Source organism: Mytilus trossulus, chromosome 4 (assembly GCF_036588685.1).
Source record: "Mytilus trossulus isolate FHL-02 chromosome 4, PNRI_Mtr1.1.1.hap1, whole genome shotgun sequence".
In the NCBI taxonomy this organism is placed as follows: domain Eukaryota; kingdom Metazoa; phylum Mollusca; class Bivalvia; order Mytilida; family Mytilidae; genus Mytilus; species Mytilus trossulus.
In genome coordinates this window covers 20,096,708-20,122,559 of record NC_086376.1, presented here as the reverse complement: position 1 = coordinate 20,122,559, position 25,852 = coordinate 20,096,708, and the positions used below count along the sequence as shown (strand labels likewise).

The 25,852-nt window shown below is 31.8% G+C and overlaps 1 protein-coding gene and 1 long non-coding RNA gene across 4 annotated transcripts in view; both read right to left on the bottom strand.

Annotated features, from left to right (window-relative positions):
* Positions 1–5,325: 5,325 nt before the first annotated feature.
* The window catches only part of LOC134714845 (DNA polymerase kappa-like), a 38,048-nt gene continuing 17,521 nt past the window's right edge, over positions 5,326–25,852 (bottom strand). For 2 of the 3 annotated variants that reach the window (XM_063576480.1, XM_063576478.1), the window contains exons 4-14: positions 22,009–22,127; positions 21,075–21,227; positions 20,082–20,628; positions 18,856–18,980; positions 17,619–17,785; positions 16,988–17,020; positions 11,796–11,892; positions 9,921–10,078; positions 9,838–9,851; positions 7,710–9,117; positions 5,326–6,847 (exon numbers count right to left, since the gene is read on the bottom strand). In XM_063576480.1, the coding sequence (XP_063432550.1) occupies positions 6,757–6,847; positions 7,710–9,117; positions 9,838–9,851; positions 9,921–10,078; positions 11,796–11,892; positions 16,988–17,020; positions 17,619–17,785; positions 18,856–18,980; positions 20,082–20,628; positions 21,075–21,227; positions 22,009–22,127 (2,912 nt within the window). In that variant the 3' untranslated portion in view covers positions 5,326–6,756. Of the gene's footprint in view, positions 6,848–7,709; positions 9,118–9,837; positions 9,852–9,906; positions 10,079–11,795; positions 11,893–16,987; positions 17,021–17,618; positions 17,786–18,855; positions 18,981–20,081; positions 20,629–21,074; positions 21,228–22,008; positions 22,128–25,852 lie in introns of all 3 variants that reach the window. The other variant, XM_063576477.1, reaches the window with a different exon arrangement.
* LOC134714844 (uncharacterized) lies at positions 13,369–16,011 on the bottom strand. The gene is made up of 3 exons (XR_010106583.1): positions 15,490–16,011; positions 14,680–14,748; positions 13,369–13,916 (listed from the first exon to the last, which is right to left on the bottom strand). It is a non-coding gene; the product is annotated as an uncharacterized LOC134714844 (long non-coding RNA).

Genomic DNA, 25,852 nt, shown 5'->3' with positions numbered 1-25,852 from the left:
GGTATCATTTCCAAATTGCCAATAAGACAACTCTTCACTATAGGTCCAGATAATCATGCCGTCTCCTGTGGGTATTTTTCAATTTTCACTTCTTTTGATCTTACTTTGATGTGTGGGGAGGCGTCAAAGCAAAAACTTAAAATAGCTCTCCTAGACATCAAAATTATTTGGACTAACTCCCCAACAGAGATCAAAAGATATATTTTAACAACTTAAGAATATCATACAGCCTTCAACAATGTGCAAAAAGCTATACCACATACTGATACATTGTTTGTAAAGATACATATTGGACTTTATTATTACCTAATGAACTACAGATATACATACAAGCTCAAAAATTAGATTTTACTGAAAGTGACAAAATCCAGATTTTCCATGGAATTTTTAAACTTTTATAGTTGCCTTCTATAGGATGGCTCTGGATTTCCAGAAATTTTTTAATAACAAGATCATAATTTTCCATGGAATATTTTTATTTATCTATTTGCCTTCTATAGGACTGACATGGAATTCCAGATTTTTTTCTGAACCACATCAAAAATTTTCCATGGATTTTTTTCCAAACCACATGTACCTTCTATAGGGGGGGTATGGATTATTTCTGGAATAGCCCATTCAGCAAATTCCATCAAAACGAAGGCAAATTCTTCGGCTTCGATGATTTCAATGGCTTCGACGATGTTTTCGTGTTTGAGGCTGAGAAAAGCTTCAAACTCAGTTGAGGTTTTGATGACTTTCTTTATTGCAACTTTACCGAATATTTCGCTAGAGGCAGAGAAAACTTCTTCAGTAAGAGCTACAACATTTGAGAGTCCACTGTTCATTAAAAAATCCATTTTAAACTGGCGTGGATGTGATGTGATAAAGATCCCAAATAGTGAAATGCAAGCCTTATATAGTAAATCGGCCTATATGGCCTCTTCCATGTCTTGATGTTCAAGGGGAGACAAGTCTTAATAAATGCTTCCTTACATAATTAAATAGTACATTTTTGGAAATAGCTCCCCTTTTCATTAATGGTACCTACTCTTGCAAACGGTTAACATTTCTAAGTCATTTTTCTTATATGTTTACCGTTACCATAAACTTTTCCATAGCTTGTGACTGCAATGTTTACCGTAACCATAAAAATTCTATTAAAGGTTTACCGTAGCTCAACTAGTATAAGTATACTCTGCAGTTTACCGTTTCTTCGCACGCTGAAGGTTAACCACAACAAACTAAACGAAATTAAATCACTGTCTGAATGTTCAAGGGGATATTTGCTTCCAATTTATTCAATGAGTTTCGGATTAGAAATGAATTCCACAGAAGACAAAAAAAAATGTATGCTGATACGGTAAACTGGACTATAAAGTATAATACTGGGTCCTTTTATTTTGGTATTGCATCTTTGTTTACCGTACCCTCATACAATTAGTTTACCTAGAAATGTCTTTGCTCTGAGCAGATAATATCAGCAACGTCATAGTGTTTGAGAAGTTATCAGCGACGTCACAAGACGTTGTCAGGCCTACGTTTGTCTAGCACAAACATAGTGAAAGAACAAATAAGAGATTTTGGGTGTTCAGTCGCTCGACACAAGGTGAAACTCTCTGGCTCGCGGCTGATATGTTTCGATATCAATGGACAGAAACCCTGAAATCTTTACCTATCAATATCCTTATCTTGTTTCTCAAACATTTAATACAAAGAAACGGGAAACTGAAATGTTAAAGGATTGTTTGGTGGTACGGTAAACTAGACTAACAAATAGTCTTAATCACTTAGCAGTGTCTCATTGATAAAACAAGAAGTACCATTCCTAAAGAAGGAATGTAGACCAAACGTTAACATGTGTTTACCGTAACCGCAATACGTAACCGTATTTGATCAAGTAACATTAAAAGAAGGTCCGCACGGTTTACCGTAACAACAGCTCAGACAAAAAAAAAGGCATCCTTGAAATCACAACATATTGTGATTTCAAGGATGCTTAATTATGTGTTTAAAACTGGCCCAAGGCAAGAAGGACTGAGCTTGCATTAGCGCGTTTTTCAATAGAGGGTTTTTCCTCTTGATTGATTTCAGTTCTTAATTTGTATTTCACTATTTGTGTGTGTATTTTCTGGACAATTATGCACAAATAATGCATTTTGCAAGTTAAGTATATATTGTACAAAAATAGTTTTAAAAACAAATAAAAAGACAAAATATATTATTGTTCTAAAACACAAGTAAAAGTAATACCATAAAACGACTGGGTAAAGGTAATACTTCCTGTGATACCTTATAAAATATCATGTAAATAAATGTAGCAACTGAATTTCATTTTTTCCCCTATCAAAATCAACTTTCCTGTCGTTGAAATTGTTTTCTTTTGCATATGTTTTTAATATTTATGCGAATAAGTAATATAAATAAAAAAATGTTTTCTTGTCGCTAAATAGTTTCTTGTTGCTAATATTATTCTTCTTGTCGCTTCTTGACGCTTTTTGTCTCTACAATTCTTTTTGTCTCTAATTAGTGAGACCACGCATGGGCATTAATACATAAACAATCCGCGACTTGCGATTTGGAACAAGAACGTTTATTAAATGATATGATGAATGGTTCTGCATTTCTTTATGAGAGTACAGTATCAAATATCAGTTTCTTAACGGTAAAATATAGAAATACTCCTCTTCAGTTCTTGTGACAGAAATAGAATTATCGATCGGCTTTCAGAGAACTCTCGCAAGTTATCAAAATTTGGGAATTCCCTCTGACGTGTTTCTAAATTTATAAAAATACTAAATATAAATACTGTTTAATTCTGATTTTCCGTATTGTTACAAACACGCATATAAGTCAAGGAAAATATCACACATGAAGATTATGAGTAAAACATTACAGGAAAGTTGTTTATGTTCAATTGTTTTGCTTGTTTTTACCTTTTAAAGCAAGACAATCATAAGAATCTGAGATGTTGCTGAATGTTTAGAATCAAAGAGCTGAAAGCTCGGAAGAAAAATGACGCCACTGTCTCTAATATTGGGATAGTTTTTATGCAAGCCTTGATTTTCACATACCGTAATTAGTTTAACAATGCAACATGTCTCGTAAGCATATAATTGATATTCGTATATGTGTGTGTGTGAAGTGAAGGTGCCAACTGGCTGGTTTTTTTTTAAGACAAATGAATAGGTCAAGACTACCTGAATTGTACAAATAAATACCGTAGAAAGGCTTCTATATTTCTCACTGGTACATAGGCTGAATCCGGGTCCGTTCGCGCCCATTCACGTTTGCGCCAACTCATGTTCGCCCCCTTTCACTTTCACACCCTACATGTTCGCAACTAATCTTAATTGGTTTTGTGTTTAATAACTCTGTAAGCAAGTGTTTTCTTATAAGTATAATTGTTGTCATTGTCTCAAAATAAAGTGAGACAGCATTTTTTTTTTGTGTTGAATAAATCTTAATCATGTTTTGGATAGCGTATTGTTAAAGATAATAACAATCCTTTCTAAATAAAGTGGTATTTTGTCAACGTTTTATTTAGCGTTGAATAACTCTTAATCATGTTTTGGTTAGTGTATTGCTATACTTTGTTTCATTGACCTCTTTCATAATGAAGTGAGATTCTGACTATTTATTTTTCTGTGTGTTGAATAAATTTTATCATGTTTTGGTTATAATAGTGGATTGCTATATTTTGATTCCTATATTTTATTGTTTCGTTGTTTCAGATCAAAGGGCTTAAAAACAATTATCTTTTGTGTTTTTCCTTTAAAATCTTCAATGTTTTACTCATACCATACTATAAATACATTCAGAATTTACACCAAAGCAATTTAAAACAACAATCATGATTTTCCAATTATTCAACTTGAATTTGAATTAAAATTGGGCGCGAATTTGAGAGTGCGAACGGACCTTGGGTGTGAACGTGCGAGGTGCGAAAGTGTATTGGCCGCAAACAGAACTGATACCACATAGTCTGAACCCCCTTCTCCCACAAAATATGAAGTAAATTAAAAACAAATTGTTCAGAGAACAATTGAAGTCTTTCCACTAGAAAAGATCTATTTTTATATTGAAATATGAAAAATCAGTTTAAAATGTTAGTTCCTATGGCTTTATGACGTCCTATTAACCTCTGACCTTGACCTCAATTTCAAGGTCACAAACCATGGACCTTGAATCAAAATATCCTAGGTCTTTAATATGTTTGGTTAATGAGTACTACCACTTGACGCGTAATTTTAAATGTAAGATGGACAAAAACTCCCTTTTATTGTATGCGCAGCCTTTCAACCCAAATATACAAGTAAGGACATGTCGCAACTAATAATTTATGAAAAATTATTTGTCAAAATGTCATACAGTATTTGAAAAGAAGTGAAAATAAGCCAAAATCAAAATTTATAATATGACCTTGACCTTTGACATTGACCTCATTTTCATTTTTAGTACCAATGACCTCATGAAGACCCTAGGTCTCTATCAGTTATGGTTTACCAGTTGAAAATGCATATCGCTTGAATCAAATGAAAAAGGGGGAATAACTCTCATATGGAGTCCCCATAGAGCTATGGTTCAAACGAATATTCTTATCCTAAATATGTAACGAGCAATTTGGTAAAATAAAATCTTTTACTGTTACGAAGGAGAGGTGGCCACAAGAAAAACAGTGTTTGGGGAGATAACTCTTACAACGTAATATATTTTGTTATAATTACATTTGATATATGTTTCATTATAATACTTTATTCTGATTGGCTAACTGCACATCACATGTTATTCCTCAAGCAATTGCATCACTCAATAAAACTCTTCATTCATGATAACACGTGGTCCCACAATAAAGTGCACAGATGAATTGAATAAAAAAGTTATAAAATTCGTGTTTTCATGATCCTAGCTAAAAAAAGTAATTATAAGTATTGAATGTTTCTTTTTGTAACCTCATAGGGTTGCAAAAGCGTTGACCGTGTGCACATTTTTAGAATGAAGCGCTTACACGCTTCATACAAAAAGTACTTCGGTCAACGCTTTTACACCTCAATGAATTAACAAAAAAAAAGCATACAATACTTAAATGCAGTTGTAAATTTTTAAAGCAAAAAGAGTTAATACTAACTTTCACTTTTTTGGATGTTCATGTACATTTTGTATGTATTTATTTTTCTCAACTACATGAATTTTTTGGTGTATATTTAATGATATATATGAGTAGTCCAAATAATTATTACGTCTGGCAAGGCTTTTTAAATTTTATTCTGGGACACCTTCCTATGATCACAAGGCTATGTTAATTTTTTTCTGGGACGCCTTCTTAGGTAGCCTTCCTACGAACGTCTTAGGAAGGCGTCCCAGAAAAAAATAAAATAGCCTTGTCAGACGTCATTATTATTTGGACTAATACATGAGATATTGGATATTTTTATGCATTATTTAACCAGTTGAGTCTTTTACAGGATTGTTTGTTTAATGCTGTTTAAACATTACTGAAAAAAAAACCACCTTAAATTTGATAATTATTTGGCATGAAAGTTTGATTTATTGAAAGGGACTCATAGTTTTCCATTTAATTTTAATAATTGTCTAATGGTTAAAACAATAGCTTCGTTGTTTACTTTTATACACAACAACATATTCACTTTGGTTTCGTTGTTTACCTAATATTCACTATGTACTTGGTAACAGTTATTAATTAATTGAATAGAAAATATTATAATAAATATTATTGGAAGCCGAATTGACGTCAAATAGGTGCCGATTTGACTAGATGCCAATTTAACCAGGTGCCGACTTGACTTGTACGTTTCAATTCCTCTGCGATCGTTTGCGGTATTTTCTTGAGAAAACCTATTTTCCTTCATCAAAGAGAAGAAGAAACTGCTTGAAATGATTCCCGAACGCTTCGTGATTGTTAAAATAAGTTTAATTCACTCAAAAAACAATTTTAAAACTTGCGATGTTTAAACAGGAAGTTTCAAAAGCACGTGTAAAAGAAGAAATTAACCGGTGAGAGTGGAAATCCGTACATAACATATATCACTTTAGTACGACTTTTAAAGCAAAACAGTTTCATCCTTTTGTAAAACAGTCTTTAATATACCTATCACATTAATGTTTGAAGGGTCTTAAGCTTATTCAAACCATATAAGTCGGTATGAAACAACAAAACGGAATGATAATAACCGATTACGTTTTGTAGTTTACACAATTCTGGACTGGTTCCTGTCAAACTACAACACTTTGTTCGACTGTAGTGGAATACAAACAGAAACCAGTTAGTTTGTAAACTGGTTCCTGGCTGATTACTACACAATGCTCATGCATAATGATAACACAAGCACATTCCAGTTTGTATTGAAATTAGTAAATACGAAACCAAGCGCGGTAGGCAGAGAAATCAGGTCGGCAGTTATGGAACAATGACTGCGTCATTTTCCAATAAAACGAATGACGTGAGGGAGTGTATCATAGGGTCAACGGTAAAAGTCTACAGATTGCTTGACAGCAATCGTATCCCAAAAAATCACTGAAATAGGTGATTATGAAATCACATGTTTAAGTAGCACCCCTGACTGATATATCCCAGTATTTGTTGATCCTGTTTATATTAAAGAACACCAGTCTTTTCATAGAGGAAAGTTCTGACAGGAAAAGACAAATATCCTTGATTTTTTTTTTACTGTATACATTTACTATTTTTGTAAAAATATATTTGTTTTATAAACGTTATATCATGAATAGTTACGATGCAATATATAAATGGAATGTTTAAATTTTAAAGAAAGACTCAATGGTTCGAATGTCAGTTTTGGTCTTTTGTCGCTTATTTCCTTGTTTTCCTGTCGGTGAATCCAATGATCTGTAAAATAATTTGAATCATTATATAACATAATAGAATATAAAGATCTTTCAATCTTTCTGGTATGGCAGAATTTTATTTCCATGTATAACAGCTTGTCATACCTATATGTTTAATTGATTGTAGAAGTATACTGATTGTCATTATCAAATATTACCGTTTTAATGATTTCAGGCATGCAATACACGTCTCAATCAAGCAGCATTTTTTTTGTAATTTGGGGACCTTTAGTTAAAAAGCAGTTTTCAAATTCTTATTATTTTTTTCAAATATTTTCATATGCCTTGGCTTTAGTTTGATACTTTTAAAAGCAGATTGGTTAGTATGCTGTAAATATGTCATGTTCTTCAATGACAATTCACAGTCTAAGGGAAATAACTTATAATGAATCACTTACTAATTAGCATCTCACAAAATTCCTTTCATTATAATATAATGATATATTAATATTTGTGATTAGGGCAGTAGGTTAAAACATGCCAAGTTCTGTTTTGTATCCTATATGGCATGTATGGTGTGAGATATCTAAAATTGTACCTAGGGAAATCGTTGAATACTGTACCTATTGTATTTTGTATGTATGCTGGGTTTTCTTTAAAGAAAACAGTATTAATGTATCAGAATATTTGTTTCAAAATAGTTGCATCACTTTTTCTGCCAAATTTAATTGTGACATCAATTTAAACACAGCTTTGTTACCAACGCAAAAGAAAAATGACATATTCTAGTTTTTAAATTTGCCTTTCATTTAAAAATGGCAAACACATATAATGAGTATTTTTTAAGTTTGTTTTCAAATTCCTTCCCTCCTTAGATGATATCTCCCCTGAAACTATATGTATAGACTCCCTGTAACACATACCTTTTTTGTGATTTAACCATGATTTTTTTGTCAATTTTCTGTGGTTTTGAAGGTGCACTGTTCTCAATTTTAACAACTTTAGTAATCTCATCTTTAGATAAACATGTATCTACATGTTCATTGAAAATATCCAAATCACATCCTTTCTGTTCCATAAAACATACTGGACAAATCAAATATTTAGATGAATTTAAGTTCTCCATCTCATCATTGGTTGATTGAGAATTGCTAATTTTCACAGATAACATTGAGTCTGTATCTTCAGAAGGCAAACATGGTCCATCACTGCGATCTGTGTATGATTTATGACTTGACACTTCTTTGTCAAATATTTCTGAATTTTCTCCTTTGGTTTCTATGTGAGAACTGCCACCGTTAGACAGAGTGTTGTCTTTCCTTAATTGTTTTCCCTTAGTTTTTTGTCTGATACTTCCAGTTTTTATTATTTTACCTAACTCAGGTTTTTCTGAATCTCTTTCAGAATCAGAATCAATATCAACAATCATTCCTTCGGAATTTTTAAACTCTTTCTCTTCGTCTGGAACTTCCTCTCTTTTTTCAATATTTTGTTTACAAAACTGTGACACTAAGGATGATGAAATTGGAGTAAATTGTAAAGTTTTTTTCTTGGGTTTTGATTTTGGCAAAGATTTAGATTTCTTTCTTGGGGATAATGATTTTTTCAAAGATTTATCCTCATCATTTGCAATCTTTGTACAATCCATTACAACCTTCTTGTTCAAGCAGACATCAATGTGCTGATTAAACATTGTAAGGTCTTTACATTCAATATTATCCTGACACACAGGACAAACATAACTGTCCAATGCAGTATTTGTAGAAGTTGTACATTCCTGATTATCACAGCTCCCATTACTCAAGTCTTTACTTTCATGAATGCCATTTTTCAATTCTTTTGCATTCAGTTTCACAGTTGCAATGTCTTCCCTAATTCCTTGAATTAATATATTAGTTTCCTTTAGTTTAATATCATCTTCCCTGTCAGATGTTAATTTAGGAGGTATGGCATTCTTTTTAATGACGTCTAAATCTTTCTCTTTGGTACACTTTAACATATTTATATCAAAATCAATAGGTCTCTCATCATTTTGTTCACTGTCCGAGGATTCATCTTTGATGAGTACATTTTCAACTTCTTTGGAAAAATAGACATGTGACTTTTTCAAATTTTGTTCTGTGACCACACAAACATGAGACTTTTCTAAGGTTTGTTCCTGAAACACAGTGCTCTCTGCATTTTTACTTTCACTTTCACCTTCAGACATAGCACTGTCACTGTATTCCTGTTGTTTCTGTTTGACTGTTCCCATACGTTTGATAAATCCAGTTATAGTATTCTGTTTCTTTTTACACAGGTTTTGATGTAACAAACTTGACATTCTCACTCCTAAAATGATTATTTTAATTAGTAAAAGTAAATAAGACAATCTCTATTATCAGTGTAAGGGTACAACACACAGCCTAAGGCATATTTATCAATGCATGTTTAATATATAAAAGATCAAAACAAATGTGTGAATTATTATGTTGGGTATAAGACATGATAGGGTAAACCTATACAGCAATTGTTTAATTTCCCCCAAAATGAAATAAAAACATCAAACACCTACCCACAGAACAATTCAGTTCATATAATAAGCAGAAGTGCAACTCATAATCTGTGAAAAATTGGGAAATTTGCATAACTTTTAACATGAAAAATAGCATGGTGATCCACATTTCTTATTTCAGTTTGAAAAAAAAGCATGGTAAATCTACATTTTAAAAAGGTGTAAAAAGAAATATATAGTGATGATCAACTTGAAACTTTAGACTGCAGACTCTATGTCAATAAACAAATGAAACTTCTTGTGTAAGAGATTTCAAAGATGTTTTTGCAACAGTCCATAAATATATCAAAAGTTTGTTTTATACATGTTATAGGTAGTTTGGCTATATTTCTACTATATGAACATTAAAATAATGAGGAGCTTAAGTGCAACACATTATATTTCTACAGGATCAATACATGTATACTTGTAAAATATCTAAGCCTGATAGGTTTTAAGATGCTACATTTTGTATTGTACTCTATAAATAACATATATTACCCATAAGTCTATATTACCCATAAGTCTAAGCCTGAGAGGTTTAGATGCTACACTTTGTATTGTACTCTATAAATAACATATATTACCCATAAGTCTTAACCTAAGAGGGTTAGGTGCTATAGCCTGTATTTCAACCCTCAGTAACTCCTTTGCTGCAGCATAAATTAAATCACTATCACTTGTGTAGTCTTTTAAAGTGTGTGCTCTTGTCTTCACTTCAAATTCAACTGTCTTTATCTTTATAGAAACTGTTTTACCCTACAAATTGATAAAAGAAAACATTTGTTTCAAGGCAGAGGACAGAGTTTTCACAAAATCAATTTTATAAAAAACTTTAGTGTCTAAAATGTTTACTTGATTTGCATCATTTGTCATACCTGTCAACTGACCCGTATTCTGCGGGTGTGACCCGAGATTTTCACAATTCTGAGGGATCACCCGGGACACCCGCTGGGTCATTGAAATAACCCGGGAATTCCGAAAATGACCCGATTTTACCCGTATTTCTTAGCCTTGAGATTTATTTCATAAGTAATATTCTTTTCAAATTAAAATACAGGCAAATTCGTAATTTTTCCATGAACAGGAAGTTCATCTAGCTATGTAAACTGTCAAATTAAGTGACCCAATAAGTGCATGGCTTCACTTGACAGCTTCGGTGTCAAACACACTGTTAATTAACACCAATTACCTTAGCTTTAGGTCGTAAATAAATTGCACTATCAGTTGCCTATTGGTTTACAAACATATTTCAACTAGTTACTTCCCCTAATTTGTCACCATTAAAAATTATTCCTTATATTTACGTTTTATGGGTGAAAAAGATTAAATCATAAAAATATAAAATTCAAATACATATTGAAAAATAACTTTTCATTATTTTTATACCTTTATACAATTTTTGAAAAAAAGTTGAAAATTATTTTTTACATTTATACTTCCTTTAACTGTATTACTATATTTTATCATAGTCTAATTTCCATCTCAATTAAATTGGTATGTTTATAGCCAAATTACATATGAAAAATAAATTCTGGAATTTGATGATGACAAAAAGTAAAGAACATGTGTCACACAAATTTATAAAAATCTTTAAAAGTGCAATGAAATAATACTTAATAAGATTTAATATGACCTAACCAAGTGAACATGCATTGATAATTTGGTATCTTCGATATACATTATAAGAAAATGTACCATAAATACTAAAATTCAGCTCGAAAAAGTTCGTACGCGCTATGACCTGAGATTTGATTCTTCAATGCAGGTCATGACCTGCATTTTCATCGTCACAGGTTGACAGGAATGCATTTGTAAAAGCTGTAAAGCAGAAATAATGGCAAAGTTCAATTGTGTGTGTGTTTGCAATCTTTTTTGTGATGGAATGGTTGATAGTTGTGTCATTTGTAGCAATGTAGGTTTTGAAAAAGAGCAAACTAATGCAGCTCTATACTGCAGCACTTGCACCCGCAAAGTGGAAAGGGATTAATATAAGCTGCAAAACTTGTTTCCCAATCCACTATAAATAAATATGTTTAAACTAAAAAAAAATTGTATCATAAGTCATTGGCCAATTTTATAGTGACACAATCATCAATCTTCATCGTTCTGAATGTCTGAGATCTAAGTCATTTATGTCCAGTTTTTTGCCATAACTTTGAAATATGACTGTTTATAAACCATTGTGAGTAATTCAAACATTATAAACACATGCCTGTCAAAAGAAAGGTACCATTGTATTATATGGTCTCTATTTTTTGTAAATCTTTCAAAATTTGTGTATTTGCATTATGCTTTTGATAATCTCTATCTAAGGAATTGCAGATTTTGCGTTTCCCATTTAGTTTTGACACTTGTTCATTATTGGAGACTCATATCTGTTCTGTTTACCTCGTGTTGTGTGGTTGCTGTCTCATTGAACTTAACCCAATATCTACTTTTATTCATCTATGTTAACAAATAATTATGAATTGACCTTTAACTCTTCATCTTTTAAATCTTCAGACAAGGCTTCACTCAGTTCTTCACATTTACTGTATAACTCTACTGGTTTACTGATCTCATTGAATGTTCTGTAAAAAAATATAATACTGATGAACCATATAAGAGGATGGTGAAGGGGGGTGCTTGCACGAAAAAAAGGTGAAATAAGAATAATTTCACGTTGAACATGCAATATTTTCTGTAACGAACATTGCACGAAAAATAAATACTTTTATGTGAACCTTTTGTGACTGAGTCACTGTCTTCTTTTATATATTATTTCTTTGTTCTACTTGATATACTCGATTTAGTATACACATTTATGATATAATTGGTTTACAGCTTTTAAAAAAGTATTTCTTGACGATCCCTGCCAAGTGTTTGAATTTTATTTGAAAAATACAGAGCACACAAAATAAGTCTTTGAAAATCAAGATGCACATAAAATTAAATAAGCAGAACACGTTGAAAGAGGCACCGATCTTGCATGACTGAACATCAAATAAAAAAGTAAAAACATGTTGCACGAAAATAACCCTTTACCACCCTCATATAACTCAACTGGTTTACCTACCTCATTGAATATACTTTGAAATAAATAGTACTGATTTCCTATATAACTCAACTGTTTTCTTAAGTTTATGTGAAACTTTTAATCAATACTTTGGTTCTGATAAGATTGATAAACTGTTAATTGAATAATGATATTACATGGAGAACAAGAAATGAAGAACTGGAAAATACACATGAAACAACAGGCAACAATCTCAAGGCATGCTAGGACATTTATTTAAAGAACCAGTAGGTAAACTTATACTGTATTAAATACAGTCATACCTGCCAACTTTCACGATTTAGGCGTGTACTACACGATTTTGACCCTTTGTCACGATTGCACGATCGTGTTCCTGAAAAACCCTCTAAAACATGATTTGGTGAAAATCTACATGAAAAATTTTGTTGTTCCCGATTTTGAACTGTGTCCAATGGCGGACAATTGTGTTCAGCCAATCAAATTGTATTTTTCTCATGATCAAATTAATCAGCCAATCAAAAACGTTTTCTCTCAAGATTATTCTTACATGCTAGATATTGAACTTGTGTTGTATTCTTCTGTTTGTTGGTGGTCAGAATAGCAAAAACGTGAACATGGCAAATGATTTTTCAACTGCAAGGAGGTTCTTAAACAGAATAAGAATAAAAGCATGGCTGATTGACAAATTTCAATGATGGAGTACTACCATGAAGATAATAAATAGTAGTTTATTCACTAATAAATTTATTGACATTACACTTGCTGTAACATAATATTTAATCATTTAAAGTATAATGTACTATTCATTATTTTTCACATGAATCCCCCCCTCAACATCAATATGAGGAATCACTTAAATGAAGGACTACCCTTAGTCAAGGGGTCACTCTTGTAAAAATTAATAAAATAGAAAAATGAAGATTTATTAACTTAAAAATGGGAAATTCAGACATTATATTTGGAACAGCTTTTCTAAATGAAGGGTCCTATTATTTTGAATTATAAAGAAGATATAAGGCAAAGAACATATGGGGCAATATGCGCAATTGTTATTCCATAGGCCGTAATGGTAACGTTTTCTTCTGTTGCTCAGCCCATATCGTAAACTTGTATATGTATGATGGCTTGTTTCGAAGCTGAGACATTTTTACATATGTGGTTAAATTTTCGGGGTACGAAGTGTGATTCATTTTTCCGTAATTTAGCAAACCCCGAGTATCCTTTTGCGATGTCGCTCCTCATGGTAAAAAATCCCAATTTTAACACAATAAGTTCTTTGAAATTTTAATACTTTGAACACATTTCATAGCTCCATGGTTTTTACACATTTATTCTGTGTTCCCTTATTTTCTAAATTAACACTAATGGTTCAGCTCAGTTATTTGTTTATCATAGAAATGTGTCAAATATCACTACACAGAGATTTTTTGTTTACACATGACTTTTGTGTTCCTCATTTCAAGGCGCATTAGGGGTATTGTCCCATATTGAAATCCATAGTTCTGATTTTTCCAAATATTTTTAGGTGATCTTCATCGGTATGACATTCTGAATAAATCTGTGTATTTTTGTCCATTTCTGAAAAAAAATAAAGTCATTTCAGCACTATATGGCAATGACACATTTATCGCTATATTCATTTATTTTTAATACAACGTGCATGTATAATTAATTTCTTCCAGTATACCTTTACTAGTCAAAACAAGGACAAAACTTCTGATGATAACCCTAAATAACAATACACAGACCCTATTAAAGCATTCTATAACATTTTCTTGTGTCTTAAAGTGCATTTTGACAGAGAAATTATGCAAAAATGTAGATTTCATAAAAAAAAACCCAGCAAAATAACTATTCTTACTAGTGGACATCTGGTATATAATGCTGTGGAAACCCCTCAAAACTACTGGGAAAGTCATTCTTATCATGTAATTAGAATGCAATGAAGTGCAAATTTTCAAAACTTGTCCATTCACATAATTCTATTTGAGAAAAAAAGGCTTTTTACATGTATTTCAGTGAAAACCCTTTATCAGTGAGAAATCCACATGAGGTATTAAAGGAAACATTGTGACATCACACATATTATGGCGTCATTAAATAATGACAGATCAAAATAGTGCTAAATAGAGTTTGCAGTGTTACATGAGAATCAGTTGACGCAAGATTTAACTCGAAATGTTGAGTCGAAAAGACCAGTAACCAAGCCTTTTCATTTAATAGCAAGACCATAGCAACAGTTTTCATATAAGCATATTTTTAACATACCGACTGTAATTTCATTTGCACAAATACCATAAATAAATAATTTAGAGCTTACCTAATAAATCAAAATGCTTACCAGTTATTCAGGACTTTTTAAAACCTTTAGTTTGTCATCTCATATTTAAAAGTAATGATATGTCTGGAACTGAAATAAGACAAAAAAAAATAACTCAAACTGTGTTATCATTTAATTTAAATACATAAGTATTATTGAGAGAGAAAAATCTAATTCTTGAAAATTTTATCACAAAGAAAGAAAAATGCTTCTCCCTTGTGGCTTAGCCACCTTCATTTAAACTGTTTATATTAGAAGCAATGAGTAGTAGCTAACTAGCTTAATACATGTAGTTGAATAGCAATATTGTGTTCAAGAAGGTTTGACCCTCCCCCTTTTTCACTGAGAAATGACAATATCTTGTGTTTTGCTCGTGTGCATTAACAATAGTAATTTGTGATTTACATGTACATGTTTTTTTTCTGTTTATTTGCATATGATATCTACTGACCAGGGTCAAATCATTGGATAAAAGCACATGTATGATGTATCTCACTTTACTCGTGTGAAGTGTGTTATCTCCCTTGATTATAAGCTATTCCTGTAGACCAGAGTGATAATTGCATAATAAAGACTATATTGTGTCATGTTTACTTACAATTTATTTATATTACATGTAAGTTTTTTCTTGCCTTTTTCAATTGAATAAACAATTCATTTCGGATCTCTCGGGGGGTAAACAAAGTTATGACTGTGCCTAAAAAAAGTGTTCAGCCCCGTGCCAGTAATGCATTTAAAAGTGAAAATTTTATTGAATTTTTGCTGTTCTTTATCAATAATATTTATCTGAAATCATTTATGATAACTAGGTATAAATAAAAAACTACTAACCATCATTTTAACAATTTTCTGTGGTGTACAAGGTGAAATTAGCTTAAGACATCTCTGGATTCTTTCTCACAAGATGGGGCAATATGCGCAATTGTTATTCCATAGGCCGTAATGGTAACGTTTTCTTCTGTTGCTCAGCCCATATCGTAAACTTGTATATGTATGATGGCTTGTTTCGAAGCTGAGACATTTTTACATATGTGGTTAAATTTTCGGGGTACGAAGTGTGATTCATTTTTCCGTAATTTAGCAAACCCCGAGTATCCTTTTGCGATGTCGCTCCTCATGGTAAAAAATCCCAATTTTAACACAATAAGTTCTTTGAAATTTTAATACTTTGAACACATTTCATAGCTCCATGGTTTTTACACATTTATTCTGTGTTCCCTTATTTTCTAAATTAACACTAATGGTTCAGCTCAGTTATTTGTTTATCATAGAAATGTGTCAAATATCACTACACAGAGATTTTTTGTTTACACGTGACTTTTGTGTTCCTCATTTCAAGGCGCATTAGGGGTATTGTCCCATATCTAAATTCATGTGTTGACCATATAATACCAGATAGAGCATAAGATTTATAGTTCTTTGGGAAAAGTTTCTTCAAATAATGTGAATGCGTGCTCATCTGTACTAAAAAGTGGTTTTTAATGTCCTTACATTGAGGGGGTATCCATAGGTGTTATTACCAACCTGATAAAGGTCCTTCTTTGTGTATAATTTTGAATTGTAAAAGTCAACAACTATTTGTATCCTTGCACATAAAAATAATTCCTGGTCTTACAGCTTCTTGTTCATATTTTCTGCTGATATTATAACCATAATCATGCAAATAAACTTAGAAAAAGGCATGTTAGCTCATCTTACAAATATGTCACTTTTTCTAGACCACAAAACAGCACGCGCAAAATAGTCGTCGCAAAGAATTGTTACCTTTGAAATTGTTGTCACGCGCTAAAACCCCCATGGGCATTTTCAAAAGTTGGCAGGTATGTACAGTGTTATTGTGATGTTGTAATGAATGAGAAAAAAATATATTAGTATCAGGTTCACAATAATTAAATCTGGCATTCATGAATGCAAAGAGTGATTATCTTTCACATTTTCTTTGTAAATTACATTGATAAGATCAAAACATTTCCACCAGTGATTTTCAATAATAGTAAAAGCACCTATTAATTTTGGAATTTACAGTTACAGAATGTGCAAAGTGAAGAAGTATACACTAAAGAGACATAGAGGGATATGTAGATTTTGTTCAAAATACCAGACAGTATAATGACCCGGAGTCAATTTACAGCATTGTATTTTGACCCAGGGTTAACTTTTTAGGGGGTTCAAAATACCATATAACACCAGGGAACGTGCTAAAGAGAGAGCAACCCAAACAAAGAGAAGAAACATCCTAAGGCCACCAATGCCTGGAGGCGGACTTCATCAGACTTAATTTACAATATTATCATAAAGTGTTCATGCTATTCAAATAATGTGTACTAACCTTTCAGTACTAATGCTTTTTCTTTCACTGTCCCTGAAATAAACAATACATATCATTTAAAATATTTCATTTTGATAGTCAATGTGCTACCTCAAAAGGCATAAATAAAAAAGATAAACCTGTAACCCTATTTAGAAACATTCACTTTGCTCTTACTCATTGATGCTGCATAGTTAGTGGAGAGGCAGGAATAGCAATTGGAAGTCTTTGGTTTGACTCAGGCAGTAATTTAACACAGTATTTCCCATACTTGTGTAAAACGCCAAATCACAACACTGCACGTACACATTGGTTCAAGAATACACATAAGTTTGGAGTTATATTTTGAAATAGACTAATAATTTTCATTTATTTCCAACCATCTACTTGGAAAAAACAATAAGTCAATCTAATAAATAAAATTGAAAATGGAAATTGGGAATGTGTCAAAGAGACAACAACCCGACCATAGAAAAAACATTTGTTTAAATTAAAATTTAGTCAGATATTTATTTTGCTAGATAATAAGAACTCTATAACCTGACAATATAGGAAATTTCTAACAAATCTGAATTCTACAACTGGGACTTTGAATTATGAACAAGTTTAAGTAACAAAACAACTGTGACTTTTTTTGCAAAATTAATATTACCTTTCAACAAATGTAGAGCCTATACCCAGACATATTCTCATAAAGTAGTTAAATGATATTGATGAGTACAAGTGATATAGCAGTGCCCTCTGCTCATACAAATCTTTACATGTGTAAACACCTAGGGCATTAAGCATGGTCTCACTCACTTTACCAATACCACTTATCTGAAAATATAAAAAAAAACAAGGATATGTATTTCTCAGACTGTTGATGACATCTCACTAAATATGTTGGAAGTGTTCTTATTAATAAGGAAGACAAAAGAACCATATAAATGTGTCAAAGATCAGATGAGCCATGGCAGAAAGAAATGCACACCTAACAATCAATCTATATCAATTTTCTAACTGAATCTCTGTATTGTTGTAAAAAACATTTTGAAAAGGATTCATAATGTTTAGCCTAGGTAAAGTCAAGATAAAGAACAGAAACGAAAAAATTCAGCAATTTTCACAATTGTAAAGAGGCATAACTCTAGAATGGAAAAATTGACCCGTAACTAAAGTAAAGGAAGATGTACCAACTTAAGTATGTACTTATGGACAGTAATGGGTCTAACTTAGTGCCCCATTCCCCAAGTTGGGGGCATAATAAATTTAACCATGTAAACTTCTTTAAATTCTAATAGGACACGCAGTAGAAAAATCAAGGGAAGACATCTCATATGATGAAATCATAATCTTTCAGTCAGTTTAATTGAAGTCTGGAGCTGGCATGTCAGTTAACTACTAGTAGTCTGTTGTTATTTATGTATTATTGTCATTTTGTTTATTTTCTTTGGTTACATCTTCTGACATCAGACTCGGACTTCTCTTGAACTGAATTTTAATGTGCGTATTGTTATGCGTTTACTTTTCTACATTAGTTAGAGGTATAGGGGGAGGGTTGAGATCTCACAAACATGTTTAACCCCACCGCATTTTTGCGCCTGTCCCAAGTCAGGAGCACCTGGCCTTTGTTAGTCTTGTATTATTTTAATTTAAGTTTCTTGTGTAAAATTTGGAAATTAGTATGGCGTTCATTATCACTGAACTAGTATATATTTGTTTAGGGGCCAGCTGAAGGACAAATCAGGGTGCGGGAATTTCTCGCTACATTGAAGACCTGTTGGTGACCTTCTGCTGTTGTTTTTTTATTTGGTCAGGTTGTTGTCTCTTTGACACATTCCCTATTTCCATTCTCAATTTTATCTACAGATATTACAAAATATTGACAAGAAATGATCTATATTTACCTTCCTTGTTGGTAGATCTGTAATAAATTCCATAACTGTGTCTCTATTAGGTAATATTCTGTACTGACCATTTGGCTTGTTTTTATCAGAACAAACTTTAGCCAACATCGTATTTGGTGCAATACCTATACAATACAGAATAAAAATGTATTTAGTATATATGAAGATGAATACCAATTTTTATCATCCCTTATTCTTGAACTAGAGGCTCTAAAGAGCCTGTGTCGCTTACCTTGGTCTATGTGCATATTAAACAAAGGACACAGATGGATTCATGACAAACTTGTGTTTTGGTGATGGTAATATGTGTTTGAAGTTCTTACTTTACTGAACGTTCTTGCTACTTATGTCTATCTGTATTGAATTTTGACCATAAGTAACTGAGGAAATTATTTTAAAAATTCCAAATTAATGAAAATTGTTAAAAATTGACTATAAAGGGCAATAACTCCTTAAGGGGTCACATGTTGACTTATTTGTAGATCTTACTTTGCTGAACATTATTGCTGTTTACAGTTTATCTCTATCTATGATAGTATTTAAGATAATAACCAAAAACAGCAAAACTTGTTTAAAATTACCAATCGGACCGCAACAACCCAACAACTGATTGTTCAATTCATCTGAAAATTTCAGGGCAGAATTTTTATGAAAAGAACTGATATATTTAGCATTTAGACTTTTGCAATTGATCCATTTACGAACCAAATTGAGACCTTTTTGGTGTTTTATGATAAAGTTAATAATTTAGCCCACTTTGTGCCATAAGTGAACCTTGTCCTTTAGCTATTATGTTGATATTGGTATCATCAAATTTTATCCTGAGATTAAATATGTGTTGCAAAACATTCTGCAAACAGACCTCAAATTTTAATAAAAATTACTTCTGTGGATTCATTTATTTTTATGGGTACTAATTTTCGTGGATTGAGGAAAACTTACATTTTCGTGGATAGAGGAAAACTAAACATTTTTCGTGGATAAAAAATTTCATGGTTTTGTCAATTTCTGCATACAAAGCATAAAGAAAATTAATAGTTAATTGATCATTTAAATTTGTTCTTCACCTGTTCCCATGAATCCAATTAAAATTGGTATCCAACGAATAATGATGAATCCACAGTATATATCTTTTAATAACTTGACTATAGTTTTGCTACTACAGATTTCAATTACAATTTTACGTAATGACAAACACTTATCACTTAAAAACTTATGCTATTCACCTGCACTGGCTGTCAAACCAGTTTTCTGCTCTATTTTTGCTCTCATCTCATTCACAGAATCATCAGGTGACATGCCAAAGGCCACAAGGTCATACTCTGGATAAGGTCGGCCACAAAGAGGACACATTGTTGTTGACTGTTTTTCACTTTTAAGTTCAGTTTCACCTGCAGTATCATTTGACGGAGAGCTGTTATGTTTACTAAGTTCATTATACAATAGTAAGGCTTTTAATTTCAGGTTTAAATCACAATTACATAAAGTTTTACTGCAACCGTCTGTTTTTCTGCATACAACTGTCCTTTCATATTCTGACAGATGAAATCGCTTCTCAAAATGCTCGGTCATATCTAAGTAGGCTTCATCTAAACTCATTGGAGAGAAATTTGGATCATATTCCGCCAACACTTCTCGTACTTGCTTACTGATGTCCGTGTATCTATCAAAGTGTGTTGGTACAATAATAAGTTCTGGACACAACTTTTTACCAATAAAACCTGGCATGGCTGCCCTCACTCCAAACTTCCTTGCATGGTAGTTAGAAGTGGACTGCAATGACACATACATAGTTAGGTATGGGAAATGGTAAAACTGTAAAACGGTCTAACTAGGTAGTGGCAAAATAGAATGTTATTTTTATATGGTGTGTATTATTTGATTTTTTTTTAAATGTTTTTTTCCTGTCAGATTTCAAGCTCTAAACAAATGTTTTTTTCTCTCTTTAGTTTCATATCAAACAAACAAAATAAAGGAGACATGAAATCTTTTTTTTTAACTGGAAATGTTAAAAGTGCTTGTTTTCTCTCCGACACTACAAAAATTGCTAGAACAACTTTACATTATTATTTTTTTGCCATTTGTAAATGTTCTGTATATTTTTGTTTTTGTTTTATATTGCATTTATTCAATATCATTTATAATGCCATTGATAATGATACTTAATATTACATTTTTCTATTTTTGACGCTTCAGACTAAGAGAATAAAGTTACCAACCAACATAGACATGCCACCGACAGCCATTGGTTTATCTTTCAGTGCTGGGTTGTCTTTCATCTCAACTGCTGCATAGAATGCATCCATATCAATGTGAACGATGGTTTTACTCAAATCTCTGGTGTTCTCAAATTCCTCCAGAAGTTTATCTGCCTAATAAAGAACAATACCATTCATGTTAATTTTTTTCCTAAGCTTTTGTTCTTTCTATCTGATCCAGAAGCTTCTCTGCCTAAACAATGATAATATTAGTTAGTTCTAGTTAGATAAAAAAATATCAACAACAAATCTGTGTACTAGTTTTCCTTAAATCTGTCAGATTTTCATATTTCAGAAAACTCCTTTTGATTGATTTATTGATTGATTGGGTAATTGTATTTTTAGGCCACTTTCAATGCTTTTGTGCTATTTTGTGTTGGTCCGTTTTTATTGGTGGAGGAAGCCTGTGCTATTTTGTGTTGGTCAGTTTTTATTTGTGGCGGAAGCCTGTGCTATTTTGTTTAGGTCAGTTTTAATGATGGAGGAAGCCAAAGTACCCAGAAGAATCTCTGACCTTTGGTAAGAAAACTAGCAATTCTAAAATAAAGATTCGAGGTGAGTGCACCTGCTCCAAGCAGGATTTGAACTCACAACCTCAGTGTTGATATGCTAGTACATGTAGTTGTTAATGTTTGTGTTATTTTGGTCTTTTGTGGATAGTTGTCTCATTGGCAATCATACCCCATCTTTTTTATATAGTGATACAATAGTTCAACTTCTAAGACCAATTGGCCACCAAGTCCTCTACACTCCTTTTGAATATAATAAAGTGTCTTTAAATTTCAAATATAAGTCCATCCGTTGTTGTACACATAATCATAATCTACAATGTATCATTTGATTATTTTCACATATTTTTGTATTGAAGAAAATTAGTTTTAATATGTTCACATACTTCAATTATTCCCTGTTTAAGCTGACTTTCTGTTATCTGTTGTAACTTCATTTTCTGCTCTTCAATTCTTTTATTCATCTGTTGTTCTTTCTTTCTTTCATTTTCAAAAAATCTTGATCCTATCATGACAAATATAATAACATTTTGCATAAATTTAATGCTTTGATATCAAATACAAATGGATGAATAATATACCCAATGTTTTTTTATTTATATGTTCTGTTACTAGTATTAATGCATTTATATCATTTATATATGCATGTTCAAATTAATTTGTATATTGAATCATAATTGTGATGATCGTTATCTTCTAAAATAGTTTCTCTAATTCTTCGTCAATTTATCCCTTTCTGGACCCATAGTATAAAAAAAATTTAATCATCGTGTGGTTTGTTTGATCTCAGTACTTCATTGGTTAAAATCTGATTATGCATACCCGTAGCCAGAAAACAAATAAGCACTGTTAAAGTCAATGTTCTGTTCGAATTGTGACTGTTAAAGTCGAGTTTGTGAGTCCAACGAACCCCCCTTTGGAAATTCCTGGCTACGGGCCTGATATGATGTCGAATTTTCTTGCTTTCCTCTGAATTTTCTATTGTGACGGTATGAAGAAAGGCGACCATGCCTGATGATGTCACATAAAAAGAACACATCTTTTTGCAGATCATTCAAAAAGAAGGAATAAGTTTGCCAGCATAATGTTAGAAAATCATTAGAGAAACAGATTCCACTGAATCCACCACCAAATCTCATGAATACGATATTTATCCACTCTCAACAGTTAAATTTAAAATATTTAAAAGGATCGGGCAAGCCTCACATTTTAAATTTGAAAATTTAACTGCCTGGGTGGGTATATATCATATTACACTCGATGCAGTGGTAGAATCTATATGTATCATAAAGGTACTCATTTCTATTTAATTACTGTTAGAAATAATTAGATAGAAATCTTCAATAAAGGATTGCGTGATTTTGAGAAAAGTATCCCCTATTTGATATATTCAAGGTTTAAAAAGAAGTGAATTTCCATTTATAGTTAACAGTCTAATGTGTCTGTTTTACCCTCAAGTCTTAATAAATTTACAACACAATCACTGTTTATAGGCGAAGCCTACATAGGAAAAATTGGGACATATGTTTTCATATGTTTAACATATGTTTTCCATATGTTTGAAAACATATATGATAAACATATGTTGCAATTTTTCCTGTGTAGGGCTTTTAAATCTTTATTATACATAACCAAGTATTGTCTGACTGATTTAGAACATATACACACTTTCTAGTGACCTTACAAAATTAGCCTTTCCCATGAAGCCTAGGGCTTAAATCTTCATAAAACATGACCAAGTATTGTGTGACCAATTTAGAACATATTCACACTTTCTAGTGACCTTACAAAATTAGCCTTTCCCATGGAGCCTAGGGCTTAACCCTTTAACATTCAAGGATTTTTTACCTTTTCTTCCCGAATAAAGGATATCTGTTTTCAATCAATTGCACATTTCGATAAAAAGCTCACTCAAAGGACAAGTTAGACTCATCTGATAGATAATTGACCAAGGTTTCAAGAAAACTTGATTTAAGGAAAATAATTTCTTACGTTGGTCACGTGATATCCCTCAAAAGTCACGTGACATGCTGAATTAAAGTGACAAAAATGTACAATTCAAGCGGAAAAGCGGTTTTACAGTCATTTAGTGACAAAAATAGAACATAGTTTTAGAGTTAGATTAATGCATGAAGACTTTCGGAAACGTTATCGGTGAAAACTTTATACAGAAAGATGCAAAACTTGTCTGATTGGTAGAAATATCAAGACTCGAAACACTGAAAAATAGTGGATTTTTTGAGAATTTTTGTCATAGTCAAATAAATGGCCCAAGTTTATGTTAAAGATGAACTATTCATAACCGCTTACAGAATAAGCCTTTAGGAAATAATTTTGAGTAAATATTGAATGAAAATCTGGTATTTTTGAGTGCCCAGGCTAAGAATGTAACAAAAAAGAGAGATGGGAGAAAAAAGGGGGGGATTTTTTTTTTTATGTAAATCATGTATTTCAGTTGTCTTAATTGAAATTGAAAGTAAAGTTAAGTTAAGTTACATTTAATATAGGAATTTATTTTTTTCATCCTCCGGCAGTGAGGTTTGAACACGCGATCATCCGGGTGTATGACTGTGCATCTTTCCACTGAGCCACAGAAACCATTGGAAAACTTATGAAATTTAAGCATATAAGTCACCTTCTCTGTAAGACTAGAAATTAATTTTGGGAGAATATAATCAAACTTCGTTTTCTTAAGAAGCTATTTTTTGAAAATTATTATTTTTGAAGCAAATTTGTAAGAAAGTTATTCAGAAATGTTCGTTTTTTCGTCTATATGTCACTATTTCTATACCTTAGCGATATGATATCCAACACCCTCATAACCAGACACTAAAGAAACAAAGATTTGTTATTGCTATTCCGACTTGGCTAACAATTTTTAACACATTTTAGATGTTCTCATCTCTTTTGCTATAAAAACTGACAAAACAAAACATGAAAATTCCTTGTAATTTGAGTTTGTTTCAGTGTTGATACTCTATGAATCAGATTTTTTGTATGTGTATGAGTTTTACTTACAGTTTTGATAGTATTCTTGTAAATGATCACGGCACAGTTATCAAAATTGTCATTTTAAAACAAAAAACAGCAACAATTTGTCTTGTGACATTTTGTGAAAATATTCTATTTAAAAATAGAAATAAAACAGTTTTTGCCCCAAAAAATCTTATCAATATAGGGCAAATTGACATAATGCATTGCATTTTGTTGGTTTCAGACACCAAAAATCAAGTTGGTGGTATACTGATCTTCAATTTGAGCCCACAACCACATATGTACGTCAAAAATTGTCAACGATACAAAACTTCATGCAAACTACTCCGCCACAAATTTTGCCTACCGGTCAAATTGACCGGTAGGAACGTTAAAGGGTTAAATCTTCATAAAACATGACCAAGTATTGTGTGACCAATTTAGAACATATTCACACTTTCTAGTGACCTTACAAAATTAGCCTTTCCCATGGAGCCTAGGGCTTAAATCTTCATAAAACATGACCAAGTATTGTATGACCAATTTAGAACATATTCACACTTTCTAGTGACCTTAAAAAATTAGCCTTTACCATTGTAAAATACAAACCTTAATAAGAGTTCACTTTTTATAATGAACCAAATGTAAAACAGAGGTAATCATCATTTAAATGGATGGAATGAAATAGCACTGACATGGTTTGTGAGGGCTGAATGGATAAATTCGTTTTTCTTCTGTTTCAGGTAAAATTTAATACTTATTATCTTGAAATTATTTTTTATTTTAAATAGCATCACAATAGTTATATAAATCCTGTTTTTGAAATTTGATTTTTTTTCATGAATATAAAACTCTCTGCATAAGCATTTAAATTCAGACTTTTCAACATTTAATGCTCACTTTTTATTTATAATTTTATTTGTATTGTGTTTCTCCGAAAAAAATGAAAGTCAGATTTTTCCCCTCTATTTTTCATAGTACATTGCTTTCCATGCACTATTAAATGATATACATGAATGACTTTTCATTGTCAGTCAATTATGAAAGTGAAGTCTTATTAACTGCACCAAGGACGTGTACAATCCTCTAAGGCATTTTCTTTGGAAAATAGCCTACTGATTAAAGATGAAAGAGCAAAGATTGAAATAAAAACATTTTGAATTTTGGAAAATTTGATGCATTTTCTAATGGTACACATATATCGAATACACAAAAAAAATTGGTTAGGATAAATAAAATATTTATTTAATTTGTATA